Source organism: Tripterygium wilfordii, chromosome 21 (assembly GCF_013401445.1).
Source record: "Tripterygium wilfordii isolate XIE 37 chromosome 21, ASM1340144v1, whole genome shotgun sequence".
NCBI classification, from domain to species: domain Eukaryota; kingdom Viridiplantae; phylum Streptophyta; class Magnoliopsida; order Celastrales; family Celastraceae; genus Tripterygium; species Tripterygium wilfordii.
In genome coordinates, this window is record NC_052252.1 from 12,917,383 (window position 1) to 12,931,678 (window position 14,296).

The 14,296-nt window shown below is 38.3% G+C and overlaps 2 protein-coding genes, 2 non-coding genes and 1 pseudogene across 5 annotated transcripts; 3 read left to right on the top strand and 2 right to left on the bottom strand.

Annotated features, from left to right (window-relative positions):
* Positions 1-1,278: 1,278 nt before the first annotated feature.
* LOC119988450 (probable 2-carboxy-D-arabinitol-1-phosphatase) lies at positions 1,279-4,528 on the top strand. Of its 2 annotated transcripts, none has more exons than XM_038833495.1 (7): positions 1,279-1,596; positions 2,091-2,242; positions 2,407-2,526; positions 2,618-2,717; positions 3,008-3,174; positions 3,266-3,345; positions 4,144-4,528. In XM_038833495.1, the coding sequence occupies exons 1-7, from the start codon at positions 1,341-1,343 to the stop codon at positions 4,268-4,270; spliced, it is 1,002 nt and encodes a 333-aa protein (XP_038689423.1). In that variant the 5' UTR covers positions 1,279-1,340; the 3' UTR covers positions 4,271-4,528. The 2 variants fall into 2 exon arrangements, with proteins under 2 accessions (XP_038689423.1, XP_038689424.1); XM_038833496.1 differs by having other exon boundaries at positions 3,035-3,174.
* Positions 4,529-4,992: 464 nt separating this feature from the next.
* TRNAL-UAA lies at positions 4,993-5,075 on the top strand. Its single transcript has one exon. It is a non-coding gene; the product is annotated as a tRNA-Leu (tRNA).
* A 600-nt stretch (positions 5,076-5,675) lies between these two features.
* On the bottom strand, positions 5,676-5,748 carry TRNAV-UAC. Its single transcript has one exon. It is a non-coding gene; the product is annotated as a tRNA-Val (tRNA).
* Positions 5,749-6,708: 960 nt separating this feature from the next.
* LOC119987934 lies at positions 6,709-7,717 on the top strand (annotated as a pseudogene).
* Positions 7,718-8,158: 441 nt separating this feature from the next.
* On the bottom strand, positions 8,159-11,876 carry LOC119989958 (monothiol glutaredoxin-S17-like). The gene is made up of 3 exons (XM_038835740.1): positions 11,593-11,876; positions 11,397-11,471; positions 8,159-9,687 (listed from the first exon to the last, which is right to left on the bottom strand). Exons 1-3 carry the CDS (start codon positions 11,761-11,763, stop codon positions 8,464-8,466), a joined length of 1,470 nt encoding a protein of 489 aa, XP_038691668.1. The 5' UTR covers positions 11,764-11,876; the 3' UTR covers positions 8,159-8,463.
* Positions 11,877-14,296: the final 2,420 nt, after the last annotated feature.

Sequence of the window (14,296 nt, forward strand, 5' to 3'; positions counted from 1 at the left end):
TTGAAAATATGGGGAAAAGTACGGACAAGACACTCAAAGATTGGGTCGTTTGTAATTAAGTCACCGAAGGAAAAAAATTTCCAATTAGGTCACCCAATGTTTTTAATTTTTCCAATTAGGTCATTCCGATCAATGTCAGCAGGAAAATTGCTGACATGGCCAATCACGATCTCATATCAACATTTTTTGCTGACGTGGATTTTACATGTCATTGTAGAATAGTAATTAATAAAAATAGAAGGTGACATGGAATATGTTTATAATTAGAAAAAAAACAAAACTCAAAAAGATTTTAAAAAAAAAAACCCTAATGAAATCGCACCAACTCTCTCTCTCTCACTTACTCTTTCTCAGTCGCCATTGGTACTCGGAAGTTGCTCTGGCTCAAAACCTGAAATTGACAATTGAAGGATCCGAGTTGACCTGAAAATGGGGAAGGAACGATGGACGAGTTCATGAACGGTGAGTCCAACTCAGTGCGCCCGGAATCGGAATTCGGATTCGGATCCGGAGCCAGAGACTTGTAATCAAACAAATTTTGATGGGGAACTTCAAATCCTATGCCGACGAACATCGCGTTCCCAAGGCTTTGGCTCTTGTTTGCATTTTTTTTTGTCTGATTCGTTTGTGCGAATTGAAGCCTAGGGTTCTGCTGAGAAACGAAAGAAAATTGGAAGAAAGCTTAGTGATTACTCCTCTTTCCTTGATTTGTATGGTCTTATTGAGTTCCACTTCTGGAGAGGCCATTGCAATTAGAAAAAGTAGCGTTAATGGGTTTATCTCTTCTCGTAGCTTAAATTGGATTTCGATTTGGCGTTTTGTTGAGGCGTTTTGTTGAGCTTGTGATTGAGTGGAGCTATGTTCTTGGGATTTATTTATTTATTTTCTGTTTTTTCATTTTTAATTATTTAATTTGTTTTTATATCCCATGTGACTTTCTTTATTTTATTTTTTATTACACAGTGACAAATAACAAATTTATGACATGTAATCAATCTTCGCCGTGAAATTGACCGGAATAGGTTGGAGTGATCCAATTGCTGAAACTTAGAACATTGGATGACCTAATTGGGAAAAAATTTCTTCCAATAACCCAATTACAAACAACCCTATCTTTGAGTGGCCTATTCGTACTTTTCCCCTACTGAAGCTATCCAAAATAGTGTCTGAGACAGGGCCACGGCCCAAACAAAACTGGGGGAAGCCCGAGTTCTGTTTGGTATTGATTGAAGTTATCTCTCTGTCGTGTTAAAGTTAACTAATAAATACTATCCCCTCACCGAGATAACGCATATCCATATTAGCCTCGGTGATTGACTAAATTGTAAGGCTAAAATTCAATGGCAAATTGTGATATCAAGATTCAAGACGTCGAAATCAGTATCAGAGCATTGGGAAGAACCCAAATTGTGAAAAAACATCAGCGTTCGAAAATCGCTGCAAAAATGATCTGTGGGATGCTGTCAACAACCACTTCTCTATGTTCGATTTCCATTTTCGATCCTCAAAGACCCACAAGGAGCATGTCTCATTCGAGGGCATTTGTTAGAAAGATTAGATGCTCAAGTCTTAGCCCAGACATGCCTATAACAACTGGCAAGTTCATATTTTTCTTTTCCTCCCTTTTATAATAAGGTGACTGTAAAGAAAATGGGGTTCAAGTATTTTTGCAGTTTGGGATTTAATTTCCTAGTTTATTTTGATTGAGGCTGTTATGATGGGTCCTAATTTTTAAATTTCCTTCTGTTTCTATGTTTTACTTTAGTCCTATTCAACTATAGTAGGGTCTTCATTTAAATTTGACTGGTTTCATGTCATTTTGTGATGTAATTCTCAGTTCTTTTGGGAAATGCAACAACTCCTGTGAAGGTCTGGACAAAGGAGTGTTATGGGTTGAATTGTATTTTCTTTATTGCTGAATTGCTAAATGTCCTGTTATTGAACTATAAACCGCCATTAGATGTACAGTTTTATTTTGGTCTTCTATCATGGTATCTGTTAAAAATATGCATAGTAGTCAGTCTTTCGCAAATTTTCAAGATTACTTGTATATGGTATATTCACTTGAAGCTCGTATGCATTTATGACAGAGAAATCTGAGAATGGTAGTTTAGTTACCGGCGCTGCATATGATTTTGAAAGAAGTACAACATCTCTGAGTCAAAAGTTATTATCAACGCCAAAGAATGTAATGCTTGTAAGACATGGCCTTAGCTCATGGAATGACGAGGGTAGAGTACAGGTTTGTTGCCTCTCCCCTCTTGATTGTGTTTGCACAAATACATAAACATTAGTTATGATTAATGGTGAACACTTGAAGTTCAAATCCTCTTCTTTTGTTTTTTGCATTTTATTAAACTGCATAAATATCTCAGTTGCTACCTTAATTACTGTATATATTTCCAGGGAAGCTCAAACTTGTCTGTCCTAACTGAAACTGGAGTGAGACAAGCAGAGAAGTGCCGTGAAGCCTTGGCAAACATATACTTTGATCAATGCTTTTCAAGTCCAATATCTAGGGCTAAGGTTTCAATTCTGTACCTATATAAGCTGGTTTCATTACTCATTAGTATGCTTATCAAAATTCTCATCAATCTTCAACTTTCATACTGTGTAGTCTACTGCTGAAGTTATATGGCAAGGAAGGGAAGAGCCGTTGGTATTTCTTGATTCGCTAAAGGAGGCACATCTGTTTTTCCTCGAGGGCATGAGAAATGGTCTGTCTCCCGTTATTTTTGTTTTTCCAAATGTTTCAAAAACTTGTCAACTTTTCGTCTACTATAAATTGGCTTCTCTCAAGTACAAAGTATTTTCTTATTTAGAGATTTAGTCATGTTTTAATTGAGAATATTAGTAATACTTCATAAGTTTCTAATATCAGTTGGAATTTCATAGAAATGAGTGGTTTTCAAGATCTTTACAAACCTTATTAAGCACGTTTGAGATTATAAACGGTGCTTTGCTGTTTTACTTCTATTCTGTTATTTCTTGATTATATATATGTTAGTAAATCATGTTCAGTATTTGGAGTCAGTGGATGCTAGGCAGAAATATCCAAAGGAGTTTACGAAATGGAGAGAAGATCCTGCCAATTTTGATGTCAATGGTTTCTATCCCATTCGGAAATTATGGGTAACTGCAAGAGAGGCTTGGAGGGAAATATTGCTCACTCCTGTAATCTTTATCCTGACTCAGTTACTATATTTCTTGTTTTTCATTTGTCCACTCCACCATAAGGTTGATACTCATTGTTTATCCTTGCCAGGGAAAAAATGTTCTAGTTGTCACACATAAATCAATATTGAGGGCATTGATCTGCACAGCTTTAGGACTAAGTCCTGAAAGGTATTGCTATTCTTGTCAAATGTTGATCATTCTAATCACAAGTAAGGAATCTTCGCCATTCTTGTGAGTTGTGACTTATGATTCATTTTTAGTCCGGATTCATCATTTGGTGATAGGGGTGTATTCACCAAGACTACATGTGCATTTGTAAAAGTAAACTAGAAAATCCTATGCCTTCAGAAATAAAAATTGCATACCTAGACTTTAGGTTCGTTATCCAACTCTTACAAATTCTTCCCACTTGTGGGGATTTATTGATCATTCATGTTTTGATACAGAGATTCTAATCTCTCTGTACTCTAGAAGTCTAGAAGGCTTGTGTTTCAAAGGGGGTAGGTGCCTTGGTGGGTCAACTCTAAAGTTGGTCAATATGTTTTTACTTTGTAAGTCTAAATAACCCCCGTGTTCAAGAATCCCACGGTAGAGGCAAGGCTATCTTTGTGTCAATGTGTTTGTCTGTTAGTGCAAATTGGTCTCCAAATCTACTGTCATTCTTCTTCTTAACATGTTGCATCTTAACTGACGTGCTCGTACTAGAATTTTGCTTACTCCCTCCACTGTCTACAATGCCCTTACTAGTATCATTCATTTATTTCCCTGATTGTAGCTGACTTGCCTCCGAGAAGTTTAGCCATGTCATTGGTGCCAAAATTCTTCTTTGGATCATTGTTATCATTTGCTTATATATGATTTTGGATCATAGTCATCACTAGTTTATATATATGTGATTACCTGCTTAATACCATTGTATAATGGAGTATCACATTTCTGGGCTTGACAATTCTTTCCATGATTCAGGTTCCGTGCAATAGATGTGAATAATGGTGGGATATCCATGTTCAGTTTCAACAAAAAGGGTGAAGCCATGCTCCAGTCTCTGAACATGACGGCTCATATGTACAGTGACCATGTCTATCAGATATGACCTTTTGTTTACCACAAATGTTACGCAAGGAAGCCGACTTCACTGCCTGACACAGGAGGAGACTGTTATTGTATTTTATATATGTGGAAGAAGGTTTTATTGTTACAACCCGGTTTGATGGCAATGTATACACTTCAATACACCATATGATCAAGTGAGTTATAGATATTAGTGTGGCAAGTCCTGCAACAGGGACTATGTAAAAGCTTACATTGTCTTCTACTGAAAGTGTTTCAAACAAATTTTCTTTTTTGTTCTCTCCGTTGGTTTCCTTGCCTGGTTTGCGTGTTGTCTTTTTGTAGGCCAACTATGTCATTCTTCTTGTGAGTTGAATTGGTGCTGGGAAATGCAAGTCTTTTGATCTTCCGCGGAATGTGTGGCACATGAAAATGATCTCTATTGACCCCAAAAACTAAGCATTGTAAATCACAAAATTTGATTATTCATGGCTTGTAGTAGTGTGATCCTCAATATATGTAAATTTTCGGGCTTTCATCGCAAATAAACGGTCTGTTTATTTTGTTCGATTAAGGTTGAAGGAGCTCTTTGCTCGGTTTTAACAAGGCGGCATTGTCCGAATGGGCCTCATTGGAAATTTTCGGTTTTGTCAGTTCTTCTTCCGTGGTTTTGGGCTCGTACCAAAATTAGGGTGTTAAACTCAAAGGACAACAAATAAAAAAAACACTGAATTAAATATCTAAACAGTATCGGACGAATTATAAGCAGGTTTGCCCGAGAGGTTAAGGGGGAAGACTTAAGATCTTCTGCACATACGTGCGCGTGGGTTCGAACCCCACAGCCTGCAAGTTTAACCGTTTTTGGTCGCAACGGTGATACTGATCTACTCACAAAAAGCCATCTGGTGGTATTATAATGCCGATTGTCTACATCTTTGCTTTCACTTTCATTGAAGTAAGTTTTTTCTTTGGCAAATAAACAAATTTTGTTTTTAATTTCATTGGGTTCCATTTGATCGACTAAGACAATTGTAGTGGGCTGGAATTCCGAGTTTTCCGGTAAAGGCCCACAAGAAAGGATGACTTAAGTGGGTGTTTCTCTTTGGGTAAAGCATGGATCCAACATACATGGGCCAGAGTGATTAATTCAGGGCTGGAATAAAAAGTTAAAGTAGGTTTTTGTCACATCTGAATCCTACACAAACTTGAAAGTGATGCATTTGGCAACAATTTCCAGGACTCAAGAGTCTTATAGGAAGAAGAAACAGTACCTTTGCTTATGCAAAAAAATTTCAGAGTTGTAGTTTCCTATCAACTATTTGCCTATTGGTCTTCTATTTGAAGATGGATTTGTTTAGAACGATAAATCGGAAAGTTAAGCGGACAAAAGCCCAATTGAATAAAGCGTAAGCCCACGGTAAGAATTTTAAAAAAGAAAGACAAAAAAATGTTGCTGCCCAGGATCGAACTGGGGACCTTCAGTGTGTAAGACTGACGTGATAACCACTACACCACAGCAACTTCAATGATGCATGGGCGAAAACTTTGATATATCTATTAAATTTATTTTCAAATGATATATATTCAACTAAAGAATTAAAAATATTAATATATGCCGGAACCGTGCTCCGGAACCGAGCACGTTTCCAGCATACCTGAAAGCTTCAGAGGAAAAGACTAATGCAGGGCCAACGGAGGCAAATAATATAGATCATATTCTCCAAATGGAAGACAGCAAGAATCTAAGAAGGGAACAACTGGAACTGCAAATGCGAATAGCTGAATTCAAAGCACTACAAGTTACTAATGTTACTAATCTAAGAAAGGAACTAGCGTCTTCACTTTCGTTAATGTTACTAATCATTCATTCACATTTTTCAAAGGAAAAAGCCAATCCGTGACTGCCTAGGTAAATATACAGAATTACAATGATTTTATGAGTACTTATAATTTGAAGAATTTGAGAGGGATGAGAAGTAGAAAGTAGGGGGAAAGGAATTACAATGACTTATGTATTATAATTTGAAGAATTTGCTGGAGATAAATAGAAAAAGATGAGAGATAGGTTTGGCCTAATCCATTTTGAGTTATTGTCGGGCTCTGGGCGAAGATATGCACTACTTTATCCTTATTAAAAGACGCCTCAAGTGTTGTTATGATGTTGGGCCAAATACATCACTTTATTTTCACTTCACTAAACGATTTTGGGATTTTTGTGGTCTTAACATTATGTGCAATCATCTGTTGAATAGAGCATTTGGTTTTCAATATTATCTGGTATTGTTAATCATTTTTCTTGTGTAACTTACTTAGGTTTTTCGCTATGATTGTTTGATTGATGAAGATGATGAAAAAAGGGCCTCCGGAAAAGGATTTTGTTGTTTCCTAATTCCGATTGCATGAATCGTGATCTTCAATCAAGCAAAAAAGGTGATTAAAAAAAAGAAAATTTTAAATTGATTTGGCATATATAGTAGGATTATGATATGTGGGCTAACGAACCATAGTGCTTTAGCTAATAAATTCCCCCAGGGCACACTCATTGATTGTGGACAATATGGGAAAGTGCCTGAAGTACTTAATGAAATGAAGAAAAACAAGGTCTCTCCGGACAACTTGAGCTATAGAATTTGCATCAATGTTTATGGCATCCAATCTAATATCGTGGCGATGGAAGCAATACTGAAAGAGATGGAGAGCCAATCGCACATTGTTATGGACTGGAATACATATGCTGTTATTGCCAATTTAATTTCTATAGAAAAGCAGGCCTCACTGATAAGACAACTGATGCCCTGACAAAAAGCAGAAGAGAGGTTAGAAAAGAAAGATGGAAATGAATTCAACCATCTAATGTCATTGAATGCATGCGAGTATAGCTAGGGAATAAGGCCAAAGTCTTGAGATTATGGGATCTACAGAAAAGTGCATGTAGGAGGCATATAAACAGGGACTACATCACCGTGCCGGGCTCCCTGGTAAAGCTGGGAGAGCTGGAAGAAGCTGAGGAATTGCTGAAGGAGTGGGAATCATCTGGCAATTGTTTATGATTTTCGAGTACCAAACATTGTAATTGTCGGGTATTCTAAAAAGGGCATGTATAAGAAAGCAGAAGCTATACTTAAAGACTTGATGGAGAAAGGAAAGTCTACCACACCAAGCAGTTGGGCAAGGGTGGCGGAAGGATACCTCGATAAAAAGCCATGGATTGTATGAAAGCTGCTGTATCTCGGGATGTAGAGAACAAAGAATGGAAGCCCAATCCAAAGGTAATTCCGGCGTTTTATGTCGACTTGGTGATGAAGAAGGTAGTGCTGAAGATGTAGAAGCTTTTGTAGCTTCACTGAGGACTGTCATCCAAATGTATCATGCCTTGATGAAGGCGAATATAAGAGGTGGTAAAGAAGTGAATGTGATTTTGGAAAGTATGAAAACAGATATAATAGGTGAAGACAAAGAAACAAAAAAAAAAAAAAAATTCTTGGCCTGAAACAGAACTAAAAGTTGGTTCCTATGCCTTGTGTTTTCTCATTGAGTTCTGATTAATTATTGCTCATGTGATGTAAGAACTTTAACAGAAGCAAGCAATTCAATTTGCTGGTATTTGTTTGGTTCCAGTAATGATTTGCGTTTTAGATTTGTGTATTTCTTCTAAGCTTTGGGTAGCCCCCGGTGATAATATTAGTTAGGTATGTAACTTTGCTTGCCTTGTTGGGTATGCATTTCAGTATTTGTATCAGATTCAGTTATTTTACTTCTTCTCAAAAGTGCATAGAATAATATTGATCTAGCAATCTCCATGCTTGTAGGTCTAGAGTCTGCATAAATGTGTGCTAAGAAAACAAGGTTGAAGAAAATTTATAATTTTTCAAAGGACAATATAGTTACTTTTGTAACATATATTTTATAAAAACATGTAAATGAGATGTGATTCAATGGTAGAATAGTCGGTTGCAACCTCGACAATCCCAATTTCAATCTTCAACAATATTATGTGGGGTTTCAATTGCTGACAAAAAACAATCACTCCACATTTAAGACACTTGGGATATAGAACCAAGCAGCAAGTATAATCCTTTATGATAAATCACAATTAAGCATAGTTTGAAAATGATGATTACACCGAAAACCATTAAGGCATATCAGACTTCATGATCAAGAATGTCACTTGCATGCTCCTGGAGAGTGAGACTGAACCGAAGCTTTGTCTAGCATTATTTGATATCTCGCATAACACTACTCGGATAGGGTAGATTTCAGTTCTCCAGTGTTTTGCAGCTCCATAACAATATCACAGCCCCCGATCAGCTCACCCTTGTAATAAAGCTGGGGGAAGGTTGGCCAGCTTGAGAAGGCCTTCAGTCCCTGCCTCACCTCATCATCAGTCAAAATATCGAAGGATCCAAAATTCACTTCTTCTCCTCTCAGGGCATTTACAACTTTAGAACTGAAACCACATCTAGGAACATCTGGGGTACCTTTCATAAACAGCATCACTGGGGAAGAGCTAACCAAATGCCTTAGTCGATCTTCAAGGGTTTCTTTCAGAATAATTTCCTTTTCAGTCAAAATCCGCTTAAGCTCACCACTCTTTTGCATCTCCAGCACAATATCTGAGCCACCAATTAGCTCACCCCTGATATAAAGTTGTGGGTAACTAGACCAATTAGAATAAACTTTAAGCCCTTGGCGAACTTCATCATCAGAAAGGATGTCGAAACTCGCAAATTCCACCTTCTCTTGTCGGAGGATTTCAACTACCTTCCCACTGAAACCACACCTAGGTTCATCTGGTTTTCCCTTCATAAATAGCATAATTGGGCTTGAATTAACAAGGCCTTTGAGGCGAGAGACAAGGACCTCGCTCAAACCATTAGTTTCTGAGATGCCACCTTTACTGCCTCCAGTCTCAGTCATTTTTGCCTCATCAGCATCAATACCAAAATCTCTGAAAACCTCCTTCAATTCACCACTCTCATGCATAGCAATTGCTATGTCACAGCCACCAAGGAGTTCACCTTTGCAATAAAGCTGAGGAAACGTTGGCCAATTAGAGAATAACTTCAACCCCTCACGAACCTCACTATCAGACAGGATATCGAAGGTCGCAAACTTGACCTTTTCCTTCTTCAAAATATCAACAACTTTTCTGCTAAACCCACACTTCGGCTCCTTGGGACTTCCTTTCATGAATAGCATGATAGGATGAGAGTTAATCAGCTGCGGCAGTTGCTTTTTCAAGCCCTCGCTTAGGCCATGTTGCACCGGACTTTTCAATTGAGAAGCACCATTTTCTTTTGCAAGCTCTTTAACAGTTTCCACGATAGTAGGTCCTGCAGCCATACCAAGGCTGGCAGGAGCAGCAGGTTCTCCAGGATTAATTGACCCAGCAAGTTTAGCAACTTTATTGGCCAAGCTGGATGGATCTGCCCCCTCCAATGTATCAACTGTCTTACCATCCTGACAAGAGAAAGGGAAAGAATTTTTAATATAAGAATTCAAAGAAACATAATTTTTAATTTGTAATAAAACGGAGTAAATTGCACGGCATCCCCTATGTCGACGTTAATTTACAACTACAATGGAAATAAGCAGCATTAACTCATACACAACACCAGTAACAGTAACAGTAACAGTAACAGCAACAGCATCTGACCTCACCTCACGCAAGGAGAAATAACAAGCACACAAAGAGAAACCTATGTTTGGATATGATGTGGTCTATCACAATGCTTAATATGAATAGCGTTCATAAGAAAGGTCGTCAAGACAGTCAGAAATAACTGCAGGTGTCAAGGCAGGCTACTATAGAGGCATATTCTCCCTATTTGAGATAGAAGAAAGTAGCCACCCCAAGAGAAGAAAAGAGGAACCAGCCACGATTTACAGGACAACGCTGGGTTAATGCCCTAGGAAGGGAAGCCACAGGAGTGGAGAGAAAGCGGGAAAAGAAAGTGACCATAAGGATTGAGAAAAGCTGTCGTCGACAGTTCAGTCACACGAACGATCCCTCTTCTAAGGTCACCCATAACACGGCTCTCCCACTTGAGTTACCGCTCCGTGGGCCCCAGGCCATGCTATTCAATGATATTGGAAAAATTACAGCGTAACGTAACAACTAGTATTGAAAGCAGGTCGCCTTGGAGGGGGGGAAAAGCCTGAAGGATACATTGGTGCCACTCGCTTTTGCTAAACCCAAGAGGAAAAAAGGGTCCCACCATCCAAATTACAGATAGCGTTTCTCTGATAGCTTTAGTGTAATTACTATACTAAGGATTTACTAAAAACAATTAGGAAAATCATGATATAAGCCATGCTTTCCCTCCAATTCTCTTATTCCAAGAATGTACACAAGATAACGAGTTGAGTTTCAAGTTCAGTTGTTCTAGACATCATTATTAGAATCATCAACCTAGAACCAGACTCGATGCCGCCTACAAAACTATGATGATCAGAGCATTTCCCAAGCGCTCTAATTTTTCCACAAGCTGCACAGTGCATCCTGGGCAGATATCAGTGACAGCATCTGACCTCACCTCACACAATGAGAAATAACAAGCACACAAATAGAAACCTATGTTTGGATATGATGTGGTCTATCACAATGCTTAATATGAAAGAAGGTTACATTTGTGCCACTCACTTTTGCTAAACCCAAGAGGAAAAAGGGGTTCCACCATCCAAATTATAGATAGCGTTTCTCTGTCTCTCTGATAGCTTTAGTGTAATTATTATACTAAGAATTCAGTAAAAACAATTAAGAAAATCATGATATAAGCCATGCTTTCCCTCCAATTCTCTTATTCCAAGAATGTACAAAGAACATTATGTTGATCTTATCCCTACTTGACAGTGTATTCTGTTGTTTTATGTGAAATAATTAACATAAAAATGTTTTCATTTCTTAGAGTTTACCTTTACTAAAACACATGACAGCCCAACGAATATACGACTGTTTCTTCTGAGAATGAAACCCTACATCTTCACACTAAATAAAATCAATTGCCAACTTATGTTCATCAATTATTCATTATATCCATAGAAGCAACATATTATGGTACTCATAGCTGAGAGGAAATAACTGAAAACTCAGAAAAGATATTAACCATATGAATGACAGGAGACAATTCCACAGTAAACAAAATGATGGAATTCCAATAAAAATATACCTTCAAGAATGCAAAATAGGGCACAGCAGATACTGAATAAGCTTCGGATATCTCAGGCTGCTCCTCAGCCTCAACCTACAACATTCACCACCAAATAAACAAAACCCACAAATCAAAACAACAAAAGAAGAAAAGCCAACCAAACACCGACAGATATATATTGTGTATATATGGTGATCAAAGAAGACTCGCTGACCCTAAGGAAAAGGGAGAGAGGGAAATCGGTGGAGAGATGAGCAAAGACTTGGTCCATGTGCTTGGAGGCGTCGCACCATGACGCCCAGAAGTGTAGGATAACAGGAGTACCACTCTGGCGCAGATTATCAAGCTCCGACTTCGATTGCACGTCCTTCACCGAACCTCCCATTGTATCCCTACTTCCGCTCGCTCTGCTTTCTTCCTTCCACACACTCGAAACACAGAGATACTGTGGACGGTCGGAGAAACCTAGAAAGTAGAAAGTACTCTGTGACGCCGTAATCACCGTCCATCTTTTGTGATTGTGATTTCATTTTCTGGATCTTGGTTCAAGTTCTACGTGTAGGAGCCCAAAGTTTGAATTGGGCCTGAAACTCGGGTCAGTAAAAGGCCCATTGTCATTTTAGGCCATACAGAGCCTCTGAGCCTGATCTGATTTACGTAATTACGTAAATACTTATGAATTTGCAAGTCTTTTTTTTTTTTTTAACAAGAAAATGGTGGACAACTCTCCCCGGGCCTGACCATGAGAATATCGGCTCACTATAACATGTTTGGTTTGAGACTTCGAGTAATAGTAACTATCCTTAGTATGAGTCTATCACCGCAATCCCAATAAATTAAAAGCATAGTTGAAGATCATTGGCACGGTGATATCTAATTCACAAAGTTAGCCTGACTAACGACTTATCAAAGAGATCGCAAAACACGAGACTTAAAACCTGGTCAAGGAGAGTTTTAACCAAATGTACATACATACCCTTGGTGGTTCCAACTCCCAAGGGAATGTCTTTATACGATGAGTATTTTAAATCTTCCATTGTAGTAGAAAGGATAGTCGCCCTGGCGTGAATGAATACTTCGAGAGTCAGTGAACTAATATTTGATTTCTGAGAAGGAGAAAAATACTGGTGTATTTGATTTTCATGTCGACATAATGTATTCTCTATTTCTATTAGCCCTGCTTGAATTAGTAGGTAAGTGTGTCACATAGGTGTAGCAGATGGTGTTGCACTAAATGCAACTGTAATAATCTAAATGCAGCAATTAACACGTACCGTAAGGTAGTTCAAACAATAACCTTTTATTTTGGCTCATAAAAACACCATGAACACATTTCAAGGACACAAAATTCATTGCTTGCAGGGCTACAATTGTTACTCTTACAAATCATCCAAAAATTTTGTATATAAGGAGTCCATTCATTTCTATAGCATTTGTATAAAGTTCAAAAATGGCAGCACCAGCATGGATTCACTTTGCCTTGTTAATTTCACTATGCTTGGCTCTTTGTTCTGCTACCCCACTCAACCCCGAGGCAGCAAATCTCGAAGAACCTGATCCAGATAGGCTCAAAACTACTAGGCCTTTCAGGAGTATATCAGGTCATCGTGGGTTGGGCCGGGCCTACGGACACAACTTAGATGCGGCCCAAGGTGCTAGCTATGGCTTTCCTGACCCAGATGATAGCTGTTATGGCAACTATGGTGGATACAGAGATCCATGTGGTTTTAATGGTATGAATGACGTACTCTACCGTGCAATCAAAGAACTCACTATTGCAGTGAAGGCCACCAGTCACGGCGGTGGTGGCGGCGGGGATGGTACTTCGTTTGCTAAACAACAAAATACACACGACCACGGATATTAGGATATTAATGTAGCCGCTGCAATAATGACTTCAGTGTCAAATGCACTACCAGAGTCTATATTGTATCTGCATATGCATCTCTGCTAGTTTAATAAAACGTTTGTAGAATCTCATAAACAAACACAGTCTCTGGGCTTTTGAGCAGAGCATTACCATGAAATCGATAATATTTTGCGAATTGAGAAGAAATAATAGAACCAAAATTGATTTTTTATTATTATAGGGAAGGATAATTACACCATCAAAATATATAAATTAATAATCTGACAACGAAATCCTTCCTTCTTATTGAGTTAATAATATTGGACCCAGGACTTAGCCACAACTACCAGTCCCAGACTTAACCTTAACAGGGTCTTCCTTTTTCACAGCTTCGTCTGCCTTCGGAGTCTTCATCACATCAACAGCAGGAGTAGATTGCACAGCAGCAGCAGCAGCCACTGGAGTGGATTCTTTCTTGATCTCTTCCGTCTTCACCGCAGCCTTCTTCTTTGGAGTTGAAGTGCATGAGCTCACATAGCTTCTTGAGCCGCAGCAAGAACTTTTCCTCTCCATATGTTGAGCTTCACAGAGTAGTTAACAATTTCTTAAAGTTCAGAAGAGAATATAAATTTCTGTACGTGGATAGCAATATGCATGGTGTCAGTGATGAACTATTTATAGGAGCATTGTGGCTGTTCGGAGACTTCAAAATTGTAGTTTTCCAATGTGTGTTTGCAGTTAATGAATTATGAAATCTATGCATCACAAGTTGTTCCTCAAAGAGTTTAGCATATCAAGTAACTTAAAGTGCAGTTCATCTCTGTCTAATGTGTAGTCTATCGATTATCCCCAAGAGAGTCTTTTGGGTTCTCTAGGTGGTACTTCCAGATTCCGGTAGCAAACGATTGGCTTTGATTGATTAATTACTTTCAAGCCATAGTAAAGTCTAATTCAAGAACCAGCATAAATTTAAAAGGTCAAAAAGAGGTGTAAACAGAAAATCTAGAGCGTGGGATCATGAATTGATTCTCATACAAAACAAGGATAAATTGTATGAAAATCCTAAGGA